At 34.7% G+C, this 23,903-nt stretch overlaps 1 protein-coding gene across 1 annotated transcript; it reads left to right on the top strand.

Annotated features, from left to right (window-relative positions):
• Positions 1–9,014: 9,014 nt before the first annotated feature.
• Positions 9,015–16,299, top strand: LOC149149668 (glucomannan 4-beta-mannosyltransferase 9-like). The gene is made up of 9 exons (XM_089445398.1): positions 9,015–10,162; positions 10,330–10,428; positions 10,945–11,197; positions 13,642–13,752; positions 13,934–14,070; positions 14,301–14,414; positions 14,581–14,780; positions 14,943–15,134; positions 15,282–16,299. The coding sequence occupies exons 1-9, from the start codon at positions 9,839–9,841 to the stop codon at positions 15,442–15,444; spliced, it is 1,593 nt and encodes a 530-aa protein (XP_089301524.1). The 5' UTR covers positions 9,015–9,838; the 3' UTR covers positions 15,445–16,299.
• The last annotated feature ends 7,604 nt before the right edge of the window (positions 16,300–23,903 follow it).

Genomic DNA, 23,903 nt, shown 5'->3' with positions numbered 1-23,903 from the left:
CTTATTCATAACTTCACTGCACTTCCTGACTTCAGACATACCCAGATCATTACATATACAAGGATAATATATGTGTTAGCACCCAGATCTAGTCCATCAGATCACATAAATATGAGTCATTATGATCCTGATCCAATATTAGTTCTCATCCATCAATACTGAAGCTAAACATAATCAACCAACCAAGATATGCAAAATACTGACACCATTAAACTGTCATTAGAACTCATCAACAACCAGAACCACCTGTAACTTCAAACATCATAGCTCAAATGGTATACACTACTACAATGAACCAAACCTGCGTACATACGCGCTTACACCAAAGCCAACCCGCGTACAGATCTATAAATATTCAATCATGACTTGCAGCAATTTCAAACTTAAGTTATACCCAGTTCAGATCATTACATGCTTCAGTATACAGATCTAGAATAAACATAATCAACTATATAGAGATAGTTCATTTCAAACCATTTGATCCCGATTTATCCTTAGATCTTGTTCTCCATCAATCGGTGAGATCCCTCTTTAGCTCAGATCCAAATCTGCACCATAACCCAATCACAGTATTACAGATCTAGCACTTTATCAGATATTCAGTAATTCAGAAGATGCCTTGCCAAATGATCTCCTTCCTCTTTTATAGCCTCAGGCCTTTCTCAATACCACGGTCCAAAACCATAGTAACACAATACCATTGACCCAATACTTGGGATCAACACTTATGGATGCAATACCACGGACCAAAACCATAGGATCAAAAACTATCGGACTAATACCATGAACCAACCATGAAAGTGCGTGAACTTCTCTTCATGAAAGGAACTTTTCTCTGCATGAAAGTGCGTGAACTTTTCTCTACATGAAATAAACTTTTCTCTGCATAAAAGTGCGTGAACTTTTCTCTACATGAAATAAACTTTTCTCTGCATAAAAGTGCGTGAAATTTTCTCTACATGAAATAAACTTTTCTCTGCATATTAGTGCGTGAACTTTTCTCTACATGAAGGAAACTTTGCTGCACTATAATTTATCATTTGTGTGATTTTCCATCAAGGACAACACTTGTCTCATAATGCCAACAAAGGCTACCCTGTAATACAATTATTTGAATTTTGTATCAATCCTTACTCCTAATGTAATTAACCATCAATTTGTTCTTCAATTAAGAACAAACGATGTAATGATATTGCGTGTTCCCTATTTGAAGAGGAGCATGTGGAAGTTCCCTAACAATGAGGGAGTGTGTGCAAGATCCCACTTTTAGAGACATGTCCCTAAGCTCCAATTTCTTACGGCTCCCAGACCATTCCCGAACATTTGGAACCACACCACCACAACTTAAAACATTTTGTTCGTTCTCGTATTACTTGGGATATGGAAACACTTGAAACAAGTTTCTTAAAGACTAGGTATGGTTCTTGTGCAACTATGATAATAATAAAAAGGATATAACAAAAAGAATAACCGAGGAATGGTACTAAGAAATTTATAGTAATTAGAAAATGAAACTTGGGGTTAGATTTAAAGAAGGTAGAAATAGTAAAAAGGTTAGAAAATAAAATAATGGATTAAAAAAAAACCAACACTAAAGGGTTGAAATAATTTAAAAAACAATCAAATAATAATATACTAAGAAATTGAATATAAATAATACAGTCAACTATAAGGGATAAAAAGAGGGAATCAAATAGGAAAAGGAAAATCGATTATAACTCTAAGTGGAATAAAATAAGGGGATATCAAAATGGGCAATGATATAAGGGATAAAAAGAGGGAGTCAAATAAGAAAAGAAAAATCGATTATAACTCTAGGTGGAATAAAATAAGGGATATCAAACTAGGCAATGGCACAAGTGATGGATAATGAGTTTCCATGAATGGCTAATACAATTATCTTCATAATTGAAATTGTTAGGATTCCTTTTGATTTCAAGCCTTCTCTAACAATGTGAGAAGAGTAATGGGGTGTTGATGGAACAATTTTAATTTATTATCCCATTATCAATCACGTCTCTAAAATCTTAACCAAGAAGAATATTAAAACTCATTTCAGACCTCGTAAAAGCTCTAAAACAATTATTTAAAAGTTCTAAAGATAAATCTAATCCTATGCTTGCTAAAAAACTTTACCAAATTCCACTCCCATGGTAAATCCTACATTGGCCAAACTAGTAAGTCAATGCAAACCTGCCTCGAAAACATATGAATATCACATTCTATAACTACCTTATTAAACCAGTTATCACATAACACTTTCATATCAAAAACATCTCATTCCCTTTAACCAAGCTAAAATCTTTACATCAACTCCCCAACATGTAAACTACAACTTAATGGATATATCCACACATATATAAACCAACTCAAAAAAACAAAAAAATTTATTAATATATAAAAATATATATATAACATTATAAACTATCTCACATTACTCCATTATAAACTTTTATATGCTTATAAACCTCCATTATAAACTTAATCATATAAAGAAATATTCCTCAATTTTACTTACATCCCTCATCCCATAAAACATTTCTAAATATTACTTACTATAAATAGTAAATAACATTAAATCCCCATCCCATAAAACATTTCTAAATATTACTTATTATAAATACTAAATAGCATTAAAGAGATACTTTATACCATAAATATAACATAATAGAATTTATAATAATATATGTAAAAATTAACCTATTAACTTATTATAAATATACTTATAAATTTTATTAGAAACTAAGTTCCATTATAATATTAATATTTATTTACTTTTAAGATTAAAAATCTTATGGTGCTTTCCCATTTCCCTATTCCATGAAGCATTGCTCTTACTTGCCTGCTCCATCCCATGAAGTATTCATTAATGCTATTAGCTATAAATACCAAGTGACATTGATAGATACTTGCCATAAATGTAATGGTATCACATGGCTAAATATCTAATAATTTATATATACACCCACGTATATATAAAATGTGTATATAGTGGATAACATTAAATGGTTTTTTCAAATGTGTTTATAATGAGAAAATTGCGTGTAATTTTTAACTGAAGATACCCGCATATACTTTAAACTCTTAGCGTTATTCTGGACATTATGGAGGGCCAAAAAAATCTCAAGAATGTTAAGGTTTCTTTTTCATTTGCCTAAATAAGTATCATAGTGGCATATATTTATGTAGTTCTTTAGGCTTTGATGTAACAGGAGACCCACTATGGCATCTCAACAACTCTAGTGAGGAACCCAAGGTCTCAAACTTTGTTGCGAAGGTGGGAAATTTGTCTTGATTTGATGCTAATAATTTTAAGGTGTTAAGTTGTATTTCGAAGATGCCAAGTAGCTGTCATAAAGGTAAAAGGGAGCAAACCCTGCCCATCATCAATCATTATTAGTCTTAATTTCTTAATAGTTGTTTTGGCAAACTGTGTTTGGACATAAGTGGTATTATGAAGAAATGAGCTGTCAATGGAATGTTTGAAGCTCATCTTTCTTATCTGAATTTGTGAGTACAAGATATCTATTAAGTGGATATTATGCTTAAGGTAAAAGTTAAGTGATAATAAAAGAACTTTTAAAGTATAAGCAAGATTCATCTGTTGAGAAAATGTAGTGTATTGGAAAAAAATAAATTTTAAAATATAATTATTAATTTAGGATTATTATAAGTGAATAATATTGTTTTTTAATAGGTAAGAAGTTGAATTATAATTAGGTGTAACATCTAGTTTTATGGATGGAATTAATATTAGATGTTATTAGAAAGTATGTTTTTATTGAAGATAGTTTTAATGATAAATAGAAGAAATATTATTTAGGTTAAAATTAGGGTATGGTTCTAGAATAAAATTTAAGTTTTAGTTAGTTAAGAGTTTGTTTTCTCAAATGTTAAGAAGAGATATATGGTATGAGTGAAAGTTTGCCTTGTTATCTATTACTAATAAGTCATTTCAACTGGTGTGGTTTTTCTTAAATAATGACAGTGTGTTAAAGTATGCACGCGACGTGCATGACAAGACGGCTGGGGCGGTTGGCTTTCGCACCCCCCAGCCGTGTTCGAATCCTGCGGCGGCTCTCTCTGCCCCTTGCTTCGGCGATTTGTAACGGCTATGCCGTATTCTGCTGGCTTCGGCCGTAAATCTCTGCTGACTTCGGCCATATCGATTGTAAATATCTGTAGGCTTCGGCCATATGAGGATTTCTCTCTGAAAAAAAAGACAGTGTGTTAAAGTATATATATATATATATATATATATATATATATATATATATATTTTCCTTTTATATAGTTCATGATCCTCGAAGATCAGTGGCCACTACGTCCACAGAATAATTGTACCAATTAGATCTACCCAAAAAGATCATAATTGTACCAATTAGATCTACCCGAAAAGATCACTTCCATTTGGTTCAACCACAAAACTTGTTCTGAGTGTTGAGAGAATTGTACTTGTGACAACTCAATAACAAATATGCTTTAACGAGGAAGACTCGACGAACCAAACTAATTCTCAAAGCTCAAAAACAACCAATAATAATTACCTTTATTATTAATTGACAACAAAATTATAATAAATTTTACCACCTTAAAAAATTAATATTTTTAATATAAAAATATATAATAATAATATTCTCTATATTATAAAAATAAAAATATTATTTTTACACCATTATTATAAAATTATATAATTAAAAAAAACTATTTTCCATAGGTTACCAAAATAGCCTTTAATATTTGCTTTATTAAAAATTAAAAAAACTATTTTCCATACGTTATTAAAAAAACTATTTTCCATACGTTACTTTCCATACGTTATTAAAAAAACTATTTTCCATACGTTACCAAAATAGTCTTTGATATTCGCTTTATTAAAATTATGTTATGTATACTTTATAGTTGACTAAAGAAAAAATAAAATAATACAAGGATTTTAACTTAGTAACCATTTAACTTCATTATTTAACCAAACCAAACCTAAGTTGACACAGAACATTTGTAATCATAAACTGACTTTTGACTATTGACATTCTCACACATGGGCTAGCTAGAGACATCCACTAAGTACATAAACACATGCAGGTCACCATGAAACACATGCCCAACACTATATCTCCAAAGACTATGTAAATGGAAACCATTGTCACACACATGCACATAGAATATCTTTAAGAAATATGTAAATGCCTAGAAGTAAAATAAATGACTAAGGGCAAAAGAACATGACTAATGCTACCATGCAAAGAAAATTCATCATATTACTGTTGAGGAATGGATAAGGAATGGATATGCAGGAGAAAATTAGTGAAGTCATCATCCACTAAGTACATAAACACAAGCATGACACCATGAAACACATGCCCAACACTATATCTCCAAAGACTATGTAAATGGAAGCCATTGTCACACACATGCACATAGAATATCTTTAAGAAATATGTAAATGACCAGAAGTTAAATAAATGAGTAAGGGCAAAAGAACATGACTAACGGTACCATGCAAAGAAAATTCATTATATTACTATTACTTTTGAGGAATGGATATGCAAGTGAAAATTAGTAAAGTCATCATGTTACTTTGGGGACTTTGTAGGTATGAAACAATTCACTCGAAAATATGGACCATGATAAATATGGTTAATAGGTTTTATATTTATAACATAGATGAATATTTTGACATATTTAGGTCGGATAAAACTTATAAATTATATAATTAAATTTCCATTTTATTATAAAATTTCAATAGAGTAGGATGATCTTTGTGTTTAAATTAGGTTTATTAATGGTTATTTCATTATTAAAATATAAAAATAATGTTATTATGTATTCATTTTTAGATACATACATCGATGGCATGATTTATTAAGAATATATTTTAAAGATATATTTTAATGTTTTTTAATTTATGAATACAATAAGAATAATAATTTTTTGTATTTAAGGGACATTTTTTTATCATGTATTAAGTTAAGATGATAACCTAATAATATTTGAAGGATATTTTTTTAAAAATAATAGAAAAATTATGTTTATTAATGAATATTTCCATTATTAAAATATAAAAATAATGTAAATATGTTTTCATCTTTTTAGATACATACTTTGATTGCATTACTTATTAAAAATACATTTGAAATATATATTTTAATGTAAACATAATTTATATGGTATAATATAACATAATAAATATAATTTATATAGTTTAATATCACACATAGTAATCAACTTAAAGCATGTTCCATGTTTTTCAAACACAACAATTTTAGTAGCATTATCTTGCCATGTGATATGTTACATGGATATGCTTAGTGAGATGTCTTGGCTTTGGCTTAATGTTTAAGAGAATTAGCATGTATTTTTCCAGAGAAGTTATAGACTCAAATCTAGAGGGGTAAAATATGTACACTTCCATAAACTTTATAAGTCAAATCATCTCATACACCAATTTGACTAAAAATAAATTATTATAATAATATATAACTTTAACCTATGTAATTTATGTCAAATAAATTTATAAAAATCAAATTTGTACTTTCTCTTATTTAACTGGTTACAAAAATCCATCAATGTATCTAGTACCCAAATATAGTTTTATATAGACTAACCTTTCAAAAGAGTTACACTTGCTACCATGATGTACTTTTCCTTAGTTTTCATAAAAACATACAAATTTAAAAAAAAAAGTTATGGAATGTTTAGTTTCACATTTCAAATAATTTTTTATGTTATTATTAATAATGACAACACTAATTTATATTGTTCAATCTTCTGAAAAAATCACATTGAGAACAAAGGAGCGACACATTTCGAACCTAAATCTTAAATCTTTGTTCTCAATGTGATTTTTCCAAAAAATCTAAATAATATATCATGAATAAAAAAAACATAAAATCTGAAAACACTAATTTATTTTTAAAATTATTAGTTTATTATATATTACAGTCATATATGTAAATCTTAAAAAATATTTATTTTATACACATATTAATACTTATATTACAATTTCCAATTACAAATCTTTATTAATTGCATTACATTCTGTCTTCGATAGTTATTAATATTTTATCTTTTAAATATTATTTATACCTATATTTCTATTCGATAGTTATTAATATTTTATCTTTTAAATATTATTTATACCTATATTTCTATTGAACGACATATATTTTAATCTAAATAATATTTTTATACATATATCAATATTCATATTACATCAATATTTTAATCTAAATAATATTTTTATATATATCAATAGTCATATTACACAATTTCTAGTTACACGTTTTTGCGACCCAGATTATATTCGGTGTTAAATAGTTACTTTTTGAAAAATGTTATTTATAGTTGTCCTTTCACCCACTAAATTATCATATATTACAAATATTTCTATACTGTCAAAATAATCTATATTTTACTTTCATCTTCGTTTAAAATATTTTATTAATAAATTATATATTAATATAAATTGCTATAGTTTATTTAGTTTGTGTTTTTTCTCGAAAATTATAGAAATTTTAGTAATATTTTAATAAAATTTGGCATAGATTTTTGTAAATTTACATTTTATTTTTTTTCAGAGAGAAATTCATATATATGGCCTAAGCCTTCAGATTACAATGTGGCCGAAGCCAGTCAGAATACGGCCAAAGCCAGATTACAATATGGCCGAAGCCAGTTAGAATACAGCCCAAGCCAGCTGGTATTTACAGCATAGTCGTCACATAAATCGCCGAAGCGAGGGGTCCTCCGTAGGGATCACATAAATGGTAGAAGCGAGGGGTCCTCCGCAGGGATCGAACACGGCTGAGGGGAGCGAAAGCCATCCGCCCCAGTTGTCATATCATGCACGACGGGTGCATTTTGTAAATTTACATTATAGTTGTCTAATTTCAAGATTTTGGATGTTCTATAGGCTTTTGATAATGTTGAATCTATTTCTACCATAAAAACATGATTTAAACTCTGCTAAGACAAAATTTCTTGAATTTTTTTCCTAAGATTCCCACCACTTTTAACCGCCCAAACAATTCCTCCACCTTAATAAGCAACTCCATAATATCTCCACTTAAAACATTTTACCAATACATCCTACATTAATGTAAATTTAATAACCTTACAACTTTACGCTAAATATCTCCACTCAAAACATATTAACAATAAATCTCATATTAATATAAATTTAATAACCTTACAACTTTAAAACTTTAAGCTAAATCACACACCCCACCAATTACTTTAGTGGCAAGAAGTGACCTAATCACATTAGGTACCTTTATCTTCTCCACACTTTATTAAATTTACATATTATTAAACAATGTGTACCGTGGTTTACATTTTTGTATTTTCGAGGACTTTCTTGGATACAACCTTGCCGACACTCTGAGATCTTCTGGAGCCTTAAGTCAGTTAGAAGGGCGAGTAGGTAGTGGGGCAGTGGGCCCTATTTTGGGGTACCCCACCTCACACAAAACAATGAAAGACAAAAACAAGTTTCTAATTATAATTTAAAGACCTTGGATCTCTTGGAAATCCACACATTGATAAAATGATGGTTTTGCTTTCCAACCTCAGGTGTTTATTGAGTCCTCATTTGCCTTTTTTAACTTCCTTCAGCAATGGAGGAATGATGAAAAATAATAGAAAAGCATAGAAGTATGTGATATTATTACCATTATTATTATCTAAATCTGGACTTTGAAATGTAATAATATATACTTTACTATGTTGTCGGTCGGGTGGTTGTAGATCTCTCCGAATTTATCACAACTGAACTTTCCTACAATTAGCCCAGGTTTTGCTGCCATGGAAATCACAAGATTGACCCCACTCAAGCTATTAAAGATATTCTCATAATGGCACTATTTTATTTGTCAAATCTGGGACTTTAGAAGTGATAATGTGCAAGGTTTATGTTAAAATTTCATGAATCGCCATGGCAGTGAATGCGAGATTGTAGATCTGGGTTTATCGAGCTTGCGAGGACCCACGTGCTGGTGCTACTGCCTTGTATTTATTCTACCCACTTGGGTTTAAATGAATAAGATCTGACTAGGTCAGCACAGTTGAGTGTAGTGGTGGTTGAATCTAGGCCACCTTGCCAATCGTAGAAACTAAGCTACAGCCGCTCTCTGTTAGCTAAACTTGGCTCATCACAGCAGTTGGGCGGAAGCTATCAGAGATTGCGAATATTTAGCTACAAAAGGCCCAGAGCTCCCCTACAATGCCAAAGCAGGTTCAGCACTGTGTGGAGCAGCAATAAGCAGCAGTAGCAGCATTGCTACTGCAGACAGTGCTGTATTGGTTGTTTGTGAAAAAATCCAAATCCAAATCCAGATTGGATTAGTACACTTCAAATGCCACCTGCTATCAAGAGGCATTAAGGTAGAGGGTATAGAATATTTGAGTGAGAGAGAAAGGCCTAGGCTTGCATGTCAAACGGTTGCCTCTACATTGCAGAAAGTGTCCAGATCTCATTGCTCCTGCAGGTGGAGTGGAGCCGGAGCCGTTTTGACTGATCAGTATTACTGTTGTTTCCATGTCCAAATAAGAATAGACAGTGCTAACGAATGAATTTCAAAACCCACATTGCCGAATTCAGTGGGGTATAACTGTCAGGGACAATTCATTTCTTGTTGTCTTCATTCATTAACAAGGGACTCAGAGGCCATGGGCTTGTAGGAGCAAGGGGAGGAGAATAATAGGAGGAAGAAGATCTCTGATATCCATACTTATCAGGGCTGGGCAGGCCAGATCCAGATCTTTGGCAAGGTATATTGGGCTGCGGTACAATTTGGTGCAGAGGATCTAGGTGGCCAGCTTGGTTTTCTGATTCAATATGGATCGGTTATCTTCTGCAAATCTCCTTCCAGAGTCATTTCCGAGCAATGACATGACCGAACAGCTTGCATTGATATGGAGGCAGATTAGAGCGCCCCTTATTGCTCCGTTGCTGAGATTTGCTGTTGGTATTTGCTTGATAATGTCTCTGATGCTGTTTATTGAGAGGGTGTACATGGCCGTTGTTATAGTGCTGGTGAAGCTGTTTGGGAAGAGGCCTGAGAAGAGATACAAATGGGAGCCTATAAGAGATGACATAGAGCTTGGAAACAGTGCCTATCCAATGGTTCTGGTGCAGATTCCCATGTACAATGAGAAAGAGGTCCAGATCTCCACTTACCAGGCTTGGATTTGGCGTATTTGTATGAAACAGTTGTGTTTGGGCTCAGTAGTAGTTATACATTATATGTTAATAGGACGGAGCATTTGGTATGTGATTTATTGTATATGTAAATGGTGTAATCATGGTGGATAGATGGATGGATGCAGGTTTATCAGCTTTCCATTGGAGCAGCTTGTGGGCTTTCATGGCCTTCAGACAGGATTATCATTCAAGTTCTTGATGATTCTACTGACCCAGCTATCAAGGTTTCATGGCCTCTCTTTGCTTGTAGTCTAGGAGATTAGTATTCATGCAGTTGCTTGGCCTGACAGGACTTACTCTCTGTTTCATTTGGTTTACATTTCTTTAGTTCTAATTGGCTCAGAGCTTTACATAGTTCCTAGTGACAGTCTGACTGTAGGCATTCATGGGTCCCCGAGAAGCAGCTGCATTGAAGCATTTCCAGTTTGATGCATAATTTGGATTCCTGCATTGATAGATAGATCAAGTTATAGGCTTTTTATTGATAGATCTAGTTAATGCAAAGCTACTGACTTGATATCTAAGAGACAGATAAGATTTGATATCTAAGAGATAGATAACAGTTTTTAAATGGAAATCCATTGGATTCTGTTTTATTGGTGTATCATGAGGCAATATGTAAAGGATTGGAGATAATGTTTAATCTTCTGAAGGGTTTGTGTGGATAGATTGAGTGTATTGGGGTGGAAGTTGTGGGCATTGTTCTCAATTTACTGTTTGCATTGTTTCGTTTATTGCAGGAGTTGGTAACAATGGAGTGCCAGAGATGGGCTAGCAAGGGAATAAACATCAAATATGAGATCAGAGACAACAGGAATGGTTACAAGGCGGGTGCTCTGAAAGAAGGAATGAAACGCAGCTATGTGAAGGACTGTGACTATGTAGCCATCTTCGATGCAGATTTCCAGCCAGAACCAGACTACCTATGGCGAACGATTCCATTCCTGGTGCACAATCCTGAACTGGCTCTTGTTCAGGCCCGTTGGAAATTCGGTACAAACCATGGGCCATTCCCAAATTTGCTATCAGTTTAATTAAAATGGAAATGGGTTTCTGCATTCTGCTAGTGGTTTCCTTTTGTTTTATCTGTAGGTATAATGCGGTATTGTGAATTCATGTAACCCAACCTTTGTTATGAGGGTTTTACTCGGAATAAAAACTAGGTTGAGCTGATAGCGGGCATTTCCACCTTAGTGGGTTTCAGGTGGGATCTGAGTCACATTAAGGGCACGAAGGTCAAAGGAATGGGTTTTCACTGAACCCAAGTGAGATGTTTTATAATCGAAGCCCTGCATTTAGTGTCTGCGATGAGTATAATTACAGCAGCAGCAGAATCCAGGCACATGGGAGAGAGTGCCTAGCCTCAAAATAGGCTTGATTATTTCCTTTGGAATCTTCAGGCCCGTGCAGCCGGCAACCCATGAAACTACTACATTGGTTTGCATGAGCATGTTAACCAACTTGACATTTGGCCGTGACTTCTGTGATTACCCAATTTTCAGAGCCATCGTGTCCTTTGGTCAATGGTAGTACTTAGTAGAATGTTGTGCAGAGAGAGGTCACATGCAGCGACTCTTTGAGGGGTCAAGGACTTTTGGCGATTGTTTGTATTAGGTCTAACTTTTTTTGGTCTGTTGGGCGAGATTTAGTTATGATAATTGACTCGAATCATTATTAGTCCCAATCTCGTAGGATGTGGGGCATTAGTTGCAGCAAGCAAATCATTAGTTCCAATTCTTTAAGATGTGAGGTTTTATAGTTCCAACTTCCAATTCTTTAGGTTGTGTGATCTCTTGTCAGTCAATTGGTCATTTCCTCTGTTTACTGTCTTGGAAAAGTTGCGCTTCTCTATTATATTCAGCGTGCTAGATTTGTCCTACTTCTCTAGTTTATTCACCTTATTATTATAGTAGATTAGATTTATTTATGTTTCCTGAATATCATTGCCTGTCAGCCTGGATGAGAAGTATATGCCTCTGGAAGACCAGTGACAACCGGTCTCGCTGTGATTATGGCCTGTCACAAGAAGGGAACTTGGGATGACCTCAGAAATCGGTTGTTTTAACCATGCCAATATCTTTGTTTGGTAGTCACATCCCTCGACAAGTGCCAGTAGAGTTGGTGTGCTCGGAACAAATCCTCATGTGGGTGCCAGGACCAGGCTTGAGTCATGTGGGAAAGGGTGCCCAATTAAATGCGCAGACGGCGCAATCCAGCTAAGAATCCAAGTTATATTATGGTGGGCTGTTTGTCTAACGTGTTAGGTAGGTGTGTTTCGTCTGCATCTTTGTTGAGTGGGGAAGCTTTGACAGACCAACGATATAAAGTTTTCACGGTTAATGTGCCACGCATGGCGCAGCCTTCCTTTTTGCAAAGTGAGATATGCATTTTTCTTTCTGGTGGGCCAAATTGTTAGATGTTGATGGCACTTATGGTTAACTTTTTTTTCCTTGACTGATGGTTTTCAGAGAGGTTGAGATGTCACACAGGTACTTCCAAAATTTTAATCAGTAATTACATGAAATTAAATCTTACACTAGCCAATTGCCCTATTACTTGCTGTTATGTTATTACTAGCTACTATACTTCAAAAAAAACATACAGTTTTGGGAAAGGTTGAGATGTCAAAAAAACACGAAATTAAATCTTACATTAACCAATTGCCCTGTTACCCTCTGTTATTGTTATTTACCGGCTGCTATAATTTAAAGAAAAAACAGCGACACCCACAGGGTTGGAGAAAAAAACAAATTTTTTAGTTGCTCGCCTTAGGTGTAGCCTGAATAACAGACAAAATGCAGCAATTTCCTGCCAATTTCGGCAAATATTTTCCTGGAATCCGGTGAAGGATCATGGTTTCACTGTGATCATAGTGGAATGAAGGAATTTAGAGTTTTCTCACACATTTGGGAAAAAAACCCTGAAAATTGAAATGCATTAGATTTACTGGAATTTAAAATTTTGTTTTGCTTGATAACGACATAATCGGTTGAAAAGGTTCATTTTGTCTCACCTGATAAGATAAATCAATTCGTTAAACTCACGAAATACATTGCAACTAGCCCAAAACAAGCAGTTTCTAGGGGTGCGCCAATAATCATAAACATTTTTATTGGGCAAAGCTGCGATGATGGGAAAGCTTTTAATTTTGCCCAGTTGCTGGCCCTAACAGCTCTGAGTCTCTTCACAGTCTTCACCCAAACTTGCTATTGACTTCTATCACTTATGTCTCTGGGAATTGAAGCTTGGTGGGTTGCCTGACATGCTGTCTTCCCACTGAAGTGCAGCCACATTGATAAAACCAGAGGAGTTTTGTGCAGAAACTATTATGAAAACCCCCTTTCAACAACACCTGCTACTTGCATGTTGTCCTTGATTTGAATTATAATTATTTTGTTTTGATTGGATACTGAAGCACCTGATGATTGTTTTTGCAGTGAATTCGGATGAATGCTTGATGACAAGAATGCAGGAGATGTCCTTGGATTATCATTTCACTGTCGAACAAGAAGTGGGCTCTTCTACTCACGCCTTCTTTGGGTTCAACGGTAAATATGATAGATATGATAATCATCTTCATTTTTTGTTTACTTGGAAGTTCAATTTGTTTAGAACACTCCGAGGGTTAATTCAGTCTGTTGTCAAGAGATTTTTGTTTTCTTTAATAAATAATCCAGGAGATCCATGACTAAACAAATTCACAATTGGTCACGTGGTTGATGTGTTCAGGAACTGCTGGAGTTTGGCGAATCAATGCTCTAAATGAAGCTGGTGGCTGGAAAGATCGCACAACTGTGGAAGATATGGATTTGGCTGTTCGGGCAAGTTTGAAGGGATGGAAGTTTGTTTTCGTGGGTGATCTTAAAGTAAGTTTCAAAGTACCTTAACTTCTGCTTCAGCAATTGCCATTTGATCCTTTCATAGCCTGACTGGATATGATTTCTTTTTTACTATTTACTGAAATCTTGCCAACTTCAGAATAATTGAATTGCCAGATAATCATGGGCTTATGTTAAAATCACTGATCAGACCTTGCTTTTTGGCATTTATGTGAAATGTCTTCCGTTTTCATGACAATACTTTTGAATCTGTTCAGGTCAAGAATGAATTACCTAGTACCTTTAAAGCATACCGCTATCAGCAGCACCGTTGGTCTTGTGGTCCAGCAAATTTGTTTAGAAAGATGGTCAAGGAGATCCTTAGAAACAAGGTTAATAATTATCCAAACTCTCTTGTGAGGATTTCGTTGTTTCCGTCAGAGCAGCAACCTTCTTCCTATTTAGAACTTCGATTGAGATATTGATTGGGTAAAGAATTGAGTTGAAACTTGAGATTCAAACCGTTGTTGATGATGATTGTAATATTTGGATTTGCAGAGAGTTACACCGTGGAAGAAGTTCCATGTCATTTATGCCTTCTTTTTTGTAAGGAAGATTGTGGCTCACATTGTCACATTCACCTTTTACTGTGTTGTGATTCCTGCAACTGTACTTGTTCCGGAAGTCCAAGTACCCAAATGGGGGGCTGTTTACATTCCTTCAATCATCACTTTACTAAATGCAGTAAGCACTCCCAAGTAAGTAGCATCAGCCTCTTTTTCATGCGTACTTGTAATACACAAAATTCAAAAGATATATCCCGGTAATCATTCTCATTTGCCATGGGCAAAAACAAGAAAAAGGTCCCTTTTCTGTAGCGGTCAAGGACAACTAATTAAATGAAATGTTGGCTGTTTCAGATCTCTGCATTTGCTTGTTTTCTGGATCTTGTTTGAAAATGTGATGTCTCTGCACCGAACCAAGGCAACTTTCATTGGATTATTAGAAGCTGGCCGTGTCAATGAATGGGTTGTGACAGAAAAGCTTGGAGATGCCATGAAGCATAAATCTGGGAAGCAGATAAAAAAATCTCGCTCAAGAATTGGAGAAAGGTATTGCCTCTGCCCATATATTGTGCTGTATTCTGCAATTGTTTTCTAGTCAAGCATGTATTTATTATCCCCCTATAAAATTTGCAAGTCATCTTAATCACCGACATGTTTTCTAAGCCTGAGCCTAATTGTCTTTACTCTTTTCAGACTCCACGTATTGGAACTTTTCGCTGGCGTCTATCTCTTCTTCTGTGCATCTTATGATCTCGCATTTGGAAAAAATCACTTCTATATCTATCTTTATCTGCAAGCTGCAGCGTTCTTCGTGATGGGATTTGGATATATTGGAACATTTGTACCAACATCCTAGGAGGCTAGGACTACATAAAACGGAGGTGCCAGCCTGTTCTGTTTCTGTGTGGCACAGGCCTGATTGAAGTTCAATTACCTATGTATAGATTGTATCTTCTCATTCTTTTTAGGAGGATAAGTACATGGTATAGTCCCCAAAGGGACAGTGCTTCTCATGCATATCTGTTAGCTTATGCGAGAAGTCAATTTTAGCGCTATGTATGTTACCAATAAAATCAGATTCAGGTTGTTTCTCTGATGAGGGTGTATTGGGTGTTTCATATAGTCATTCAATGGTGATTAATCTCAGATGCCCCTGTATTTGAGGCAAGAGTCAAGATGGTTTAGTCTTTAGTATATTTAAGTTAAGATCTGCTTAACTTTGAAGACGGGATGAGATGCATTTTATGGAACTGCATTACCAGGAAAAAATATCTTGAAATTAGTTTGTTATATTCTTTGCAACAGAGGGAAGGATATCATGCAGAGGACTCAGCTCAAAGGAGACACTTGTAATCAAACTGGCCTTTACATCCTTAGTTTCAGAGGTAATTGATTCCTGAGAGATTCTTTGTTAGGTCAGCGCCATTCTTAAGATTTATAAACATGCTCGTGGCAATGTGTTACACATAAATTAAAGGTTGTTGAAGTTGTGAGGAAATTGTGATAGGCAACTCTTATGAAAGAGAGATAAGATAGCTACTCGGTGGCAAGTTGAGAGAGAAGATTGATGGATTTCTTCTTTCGTTGACCCCCGTACCCTTTGTCTATTGTGATAAAAATATAGAAATTTGGACCTGACTATCTGTTTCATGTAATGTGAGTGGGGAAACCCATATATATGGCCTGGCCTGCAATAAAATTCTTTGGATTATCACTTTGTCCGAAATATGTAAATGATTGTCTGAAATTATTGAGCAATTAATGGAACTTGAATTATATTTTTTCCCTTTGAAAATTTCAGTTTCAGGTTTGGATTGAAATTGAAGCTTTGCAAATGTGTTCTTCCAAGATTGTAAAGTGGCGTTTGAGTGCCAATCCGTGGAATGAATGATTATGTCTGCAAATATGCAGTTGCAGGGCTAATTTTTAAAGGGAAGATGAATCAAACAAATTTTGAGGCTAATTGACAGAACGATGTGCTAAATTTAAACTGAAATATTGCAGTGTTATTGTGTCTTTTAGAATGCCTATATGCAATTTTACTCTAATTTACTTGCTGTATTTATTTTTTCTTTGATTATTTTTCCCAAGGAAAACCGGGGGAGAAATGAATAAATGCTTCTCCAAATTTGTGAATGGCATCAAATAAAAAAGGTCAGCACAGACTAGTGCTCCTCACTGAGGGGATTCCAACCATACACCTATTAGCACAAAACTAATCAGATGCCCAACAACATTAACAACAACTAGTTGAGCTAACCACTTGCGCTGCATCTTTTTTCGATTTATTCTTACTTAATTTGACATTATGAATCTGCCCTAATAGAACTTTGCAGGATCAGTAATGTTGATGTGATAGCATCCTCCGACACTTCAGTACTAAACATTGTTGATATATTGGCATTGTTTAATGTGGGCCCTTACTGACTTGTGTTTTGTATTTATATCATATATGACAAGCTATAACTACAATGATATATTCTTAGACTCTTTCTACAGCTCAATATGATGTGTAAATCTATCCGTCAGTGATCGAAAGTGAAATTTTGTTTCTGTCGGCCCAAATAAATTTTAAAAATAAAAAAAAATTAAATAACTATACAAAATATTTAAATAATAAAATTCATAAAAAAATTTAGACATGAAGAAATTAGATCCCTCTCCACTCATATTAAATCCGTATTTATTCTGGATCTACACTAATAATAACTGCACTCTACATTCAGAAACAACAATCTATATTAAAATCGCATTGATAATCTACTGCTTCATTTTCCTTAAAGGATTACCCAATCCTTTTTCCTTAACCTAAAACTTGAATTACTCAAGCAAGAACTGAGCTATCTCTAAATAAGTTATCCTTGACATTGGGAATATTGGACTTTTGTGATTAACAGAGCCCCATTGAGAATAAATGAGTGAGGAATCACAATATAAGTGTCTCTGAATTTTTAAAGAGACAAAGACAAATTATGGAAAATTACACCTGGGAAATTGGGTTCTTTAGTTATTTCTAAAGAACTTATACAATAATTTCTGAATGAGATTTTACTGAAGCTAAACTAGATTGAGTCCTCAAATTACGTTTCAACTGATATGCAAAAGTCGTGATGTTTTGATCTGGTTACACTAAGTCATTAAAACTGTTTTACGAGTTTCACTATCACGGTTTGTAGGCACTAAAAATAATTGTCAATGTGTACGGGGACTTCAATGTGATATGAAAAGGCTTTCCATTATGTATTTAGGTGAATGGGTTGTAATTAAGAAGGTACGGGAGTTAGATTTACTTGTTTTGGTGGGTGGTATTTAGTTTATTTATTGTTGGTAGTATTTTTGTTTATATAACTTATATTTAGAAATAAAGAATGGAAAGTAATATGTTTTTGTAGATTTTGAATACAAGTTGTTTTTAGTGAGATTTTATGGAGGTTTTTCAGTGGATTTTTCGGGTTTAATTTCTCTAAAATCGGACAGGAATTTATTGAAATCACATGCTTGGTGGGTAACACCTGCACAGTCAAAGTGCCCTAGGGACATGCTTGATGGGTAACCCTTGCACAATCAAAGTGCCCTAGGGTTTTTTCAGAGTGCCGAATCCATATATATGTAGTCAAAAAAATCAGTTTAAATAACACAAATCAAGATTTCAGCTCAAACTCCCTTTATATATATATACATACAAATAGTAAAATACAAATTTAGCAAAAAGCGAAAAACTAAAAGAAAGATGAAATGAATTTTATTAATTCACTTTCAATAAATCTTTGTTACAGATGTTACATAAAATTTGTAAATATGTTACTGAATAGAATTCCAATTTACATATAAGTTGGAAAGAATCGGAGTTCAAGTGCAGATTATATATTTATGCACCCTATGATTGTGAGTTTAAGATTTTATAAATCATTTTAAGTTAGAAAGAGTTGGAGTTGGAGTGCAAATTATATATTTATGCACTCTATGATTGTGAGTTTAAGGTTTTATAAATCATTTTTGTGAGTGAGATGCATGCTACATAGATATATTTCAGCTCATAGTGTATTGCAAGGTATGTTGCAATACATACAATTTGCAATGCAACATTACAATGCAACTTTACATTGATCCAAAATGGATTCCTATCAAGAATGGTTGGAAGATTCAATATTTACAAGATTAATTTTGTAATTAATGAAGTAAACTATGTAAAACGATGCCAAATATAAAGTGAATGAGACAAAAGTGATAAAAACAAAGAAATAAATGCAAAGGAAAAATAAAATATAATACAAGGTTGAGAAAATGAGACAGGAAGGATCATGCTAGTTGGTCTTAACATTTAACTAACTCTCTCTATTTCCTCTTGTAATTTCACTTCCAAAGGGTCTTTTGGCCAAGAGAGAAAGAGACTAGAGAGCCATGGAAGCATTGTAACCAAGAATTGCCGGAACGAAACACTAATCCCCCATTCCATTGGGTTTCCAAGCTAAACGTTGCATACATTGTGGTTTGGTTTGTTGTGTGAATTCATTGTGTTTTGCTATAATTTTGATGCATGCTTAACTTTTGAGGTAATGTATGGATTCCCCATGTATTTTTAATGTTGCTTGTGATTGAATTACTTGGTTATTTTATGGTGTGAGAATTCACTCTGTGTACACCAATAGCTCTATATTGCCCCCTGTTGGATTTAACTAAAAATTGAAGATCTATGGTTGTGATAGTGGGATTGTTGACATGGTTTCCTTTCCTAGCTAGCTTGCTAAATTTGTTTTCTTGCATTCAACAATTAATCCACTTGTTTCCAAACAATTGAGAGTTCCCACAAGTCCTTACATACCACAGCTAGGCAAATTCACATCTTCCTGGGCCGATTCCCACTTGCTTGGGTGATTCATCCAATAGCTAGGTCGATTCTCACTTTCCTAGAATGCATATTTACTATTTGGTTCGTTGAGTCGACTTCCCTTTAGCTTGGACAAACCATTATTACCTTTTGGTGATCCTGCGATGTTTTTCATTATTTCCTAGAGGGATTTCTTCTATTCATCTGAATGACTGCAACCTCTTGAATCATCACTGCTAGTTTTAGCAATTTCAAATTGTGGGAAAAACTTTGCATGGTGTGAAGGTCTACCTCCTAACTCTTTGCTTCATGCCAACAACTGCCAATCCACCAACTTCCTATCATTCACTAAAATTACTTACCAAACCATCATCAAATTTATTAATTACAAGATCCAGCCAAAACCTGTGCCATAATATGCAAGTGCTATTCCCGTCATTACAACACTACAAATTACATCTTGGACCAATGCTAGTCAATATGCAAGTGCTATTCCCATCATAGCAACACTATGGATTAAATCTTGGAGCAATGTTATGTCATACCACTAGATACTCTTAATTTTGTATCAAGCTTGCTAGTATACCTTGGATTCACGAGGGAAGGTGCAACATGCATTACCAAAATTTGGTCATTTTTTTTTAGAGTTTGCCAGTGTACTAGCAACTTCCAGGTCATTCTTTAATAATCGAGTAGTACATTTCATCATGAAAGTTGACTTGATCATGGATGGAGATTAGAGAGAAATGGCCCATGTAAAATTTTGTCATATGGATAGAGAGGATCCTTGATTGGTGAAGAATAGTGTTGAAAAAATTGGCATCAGCGAAAAATTGGTGAGGGTCCTGAAAAGTTGGCAACAAAATGGAAAAAGTTTGAAATCTGCGGCAAACATTAAATAATGCAAACTATATTCATTTTTTTTTTATCAGATTTTTAAACATATAAAGCAACAACAATATCAAATAAACACATTGGCACATACATATGAAGAAAGCACTAATATATATGATGTAGTGGATGTCAAATAAAAATGATACATCATAGGTGATACTAAAATTTGTTAATAATTGTCCAATCAAGGACACAAATGTGGAGAACCAATACAAAATAGCATTAAATATATAAATGTATCTCATCATCATGACTTATATGCACAATAGAAAGACAAACAAAACTAGCAGCAAGCTATCTGAGATCAATTCCCTCTCCCACTTTTACGGGAAAATATGTTGGGCTATTCACCAAGCTTGCCCCTAGCAATAGAAAGCCATGGCCTTGCACCCAATGTCAGAGAATGAATGATGGGTATGGAACCGTGCCCTCTTATATCTGTAGAACGTGGTTCTGAAGTTGCCACATTCTCCTCCTCCTCTTCTTGCTGCTCTTGCTCTTGTTGCTCCTCCTCCTCTTGCTGCATCTACTTTTGTACCACTACAGGTGACTCTTCTAACCATGCAAGTGACTCCATGATGGGAAGCTTGGACTCCACCCTCCACTTAGACAATACATCAATATTGTCTAAGGAAAAGGCATCCACATCCAATGGTTTCTCTATTTTCTTCACCCATAGTTGGAGATTGTAATGGATATACACCAAGTCATTAAGGCGTGAGAACTCCAACCTGTAAGTGTCATAAAAAAATTAATGAGTATTCACACTTGAGGATCATAAATTACAATAATATAATTTCTTAGTTGAAGTTCAAAGTTATAACATGTTGTGCTTCTTTCAGTGTATTTTCTCAAATACACTCCAATTATGCTCACACCCTGAAGCACTATAGGTTTGACTGAATATTATGATGGCCAATTTTTGTAAATTTAGTTCCCTTGCACCATAACTTCGTCACCAAACATCTACAACAAAATAAAGAAAAATTAAAACATAATTAAACTTTCAATAAAAAATAATTGAATTTACAAAATGTAGATTTCTAAATCATTAAATTCTAATAGGTCATGACTTGTCACTTATGTGACATGAAGATGGTCCTTTCGCGAACAACATCATCAAAGACAAATAATCCAATACCATCCTAATACATCTCTATCTTGCGATTGATTTTGCTGCGAATCTTGGGATCAGGTACCATCTTATGAATACAAATATGAAGCCCTTCCATCCTTGCCATCAAAATCAAAGTTGCATTTGTACGGAAATGCAAGGTAGAGGAAAATCGTTGTTACATGAATGGGTCAATGAAGCATCCCTGTCCACCGACTATCTATCACATCCCATAACATCATCTATCTATTAAACCGAATGGAGCCTTTGTACACATAATAAGCTCGAATAGTCTCTTTGGCCCTATCCACGACCTCAGACAAATAAGCCATTGCAGGCTTATCACCATCTACCAATCTCATAATCTTTACTACATGTTCACTAACTGAGCACACTTCTTCTATTCCTTGCCAAAAGGAGTTAGTGTACATCAATTTTGTAATGGCTCTCACATCCTCTCTCCTGTTGTATCTAAAATCACACTACTCACCACAAACAAACATTTGCTTCAACTCAAACTGACATTGAAGAAAAGATTGAATATTAATGAAGTTGGTGCCAAAACGTGTGATTGTAGGATGTCACAACTCCCTATTTCTGGTGCATCTCCTCATGAGGCTAAGAACAAAAGCATGGTTATATATGAACTTGGGGATGCTCTTAGCCATATCAATCACCTCTTTGATGAAGGAGACTTTTCCCATATCCTCAAGCATAAAATCGATACAATGTGTTGCGCATGGAGTCCAGAACAATGAGCGGTGTCTATCCATAAGCATCCTACCAACAATCACATAATTAGTTGCATTATTTGTTATGATTTGCACCACATTCTGCAAACCAATATTCTGGATGAACCCATCTAACAAATCACACAAAAATGTTGCATCTTTTATATGTGGTGATGCATCCACTGATTTAATAAACATGGTACCTTTAAGACAATGTACCAAGAAATTAGAAGGGTCCTACCCTTCTTATCTGTCCAACCATCAAACATCACTGTGCATCTAGAGTCCTCCCACGACTACTTCAACTTCGCCAAGCTAGAGTTGTTGTCCTTCTTTTCTGCTCGAAGAACTAGCCCCCACAACTCCTCATATCTACTACTTTTGTACCATGGGCCCACAACAACAATAACATCACACACTTCCTACCAAAATGGATTATTTTGGTGACGCTGATAGGTAAGTCACTTCAGTAAAGACACCTCCCCATAACCCTATCTTGTTCTTGTTTGTCCCTTTTTTTAATCACTAATTTTATTGAGGGTTGTGCTCTAAGTCCGGTTCGTGGAAAAAAAATGATGACCTCCCAATAACATCAATAGGTGAAGCTATGGAGCCCCTCCCACTACCCTCAGGGTCAGTCTCAGAGGTAGATAGCCCTGAATATCTACTTGCATGTTCGGCCTTGTTTGCAACTGCTTCTTCTTTCTTTATTTCCTTGGCATAAATTGCATCGTGTGCAACTCTTATAAGCTCTGGGCTAGATGTATCACAAATCCCAACATCATGTTTGCAAATTTTAGCCAAATGGTATTTCAATTAGAAACCCCCCTATCATATGAGCCCCACACAATTTACAATTTAGTACCTTTAAGACAATTTAGTACCTCTGAGACTGACCCTGAGGGTAAAGGGAGGGGCTCCATAGCTTCACCTATTGATGTTATTTGGAGGTCATCATTTTTTCCCACAAACCGGACCTAGAGCACAACCCTCAATAAAATTAGTGATTAAAAAAAGGGAGAAGCAAGAACAAGATAGCGTTATGGGGAGGTGTCTTTAATAGAGTGAATTACCTATTAGCGTCACCAAAAATAATCCATTTTGGTAGGAAGTGTGTGATGCTATTGTTGTTGTGGGCCCATGGTACAAAAATACTAGATATGAGGAGTTGTGGGGGCTAGTTCTTCGAGCAGAAAATAAGGACAACAACTATAGATTGGCGGAGTTGAAGTAGTCATGGGAGGTCTTTAGATGCACAATGATGTTTGATGGTTGGACAGATAAGAAGGGTGGGACCCTTCTAATTTCTTGGTACATTGTCTTAAAGGTACCATGTTTATTAAATCAGTGGATGCATCACCACATATAAAAGATGCAACATTATTGGCATTATGACTCAGGTGTTGTCCTTGATGGCAACTCTCTCAGATGACAAATCACATTACAGTAGGTTAACAACTCAGAGTTACAGATCAGACTTCGCAGAATGAAGAAAGAGAGGTATACACAGGTTCACCATTAGCCAAGCCGTGTATACACGCGGGTTCATTGTATACAAGTTGTGTATACGTACACACACACTTTCACAAAAGGAAAAACGCGTATACCTTGGAAAACTAAGTTTTTGGTCCGAACTATTTGGTCCATGGTATTGGTCCAAGGTATTGGGTCCGAGGTATTGAACCCACGTATTTTATCCAAGGTATTGGTCCTAAGTGGTTTTGATCCATGGTATTGAGAAAGGCCTA

This window comes from Pinus tabuliformis, chromosome 9 (genome assembly GCF_031772625.1).
Source record: "Pinus tabuliformis cultivar Carrire ecotype Pingquan chromosome 9, CPIR1, whole genome shotgun sequence".
Taxonomy (NCBI): Eukaryota; Viridiplantae; Streptophyta; class Pinopsida; order Pinales; family Pinaceae; genus Pinus; species Pinus tabuliformis.
The sequence above is the reverse complement of the archived record's forward strand: the minus strand, read 5'-3'. Positions and strand labels throughout refer to the sequence as shown.

Coding starts and splice junctions, on each gene's coding strand:
- LOC149149668 (XM_089445398.1), top strand. CDS start 9,839: ATGGATCGGTTATCTTCTGCAAATCTCCTTCCAGAGTCATTTCCGAGC. Junction 10,429..10,944: donor CTACTGACCCAGCTATCAAG/GTTTCATGGCCT, acceptor CGTTTATTGCAG/GAGTTGGTAACAATGGAGTG. Junction 14,071..14,300: donor TTTTCGTGGGTGATCTTAAA/GTAAGTTTCAAA, acceptor GAATCTGTTCAG/GTCAAGAATGAATTACCTAG.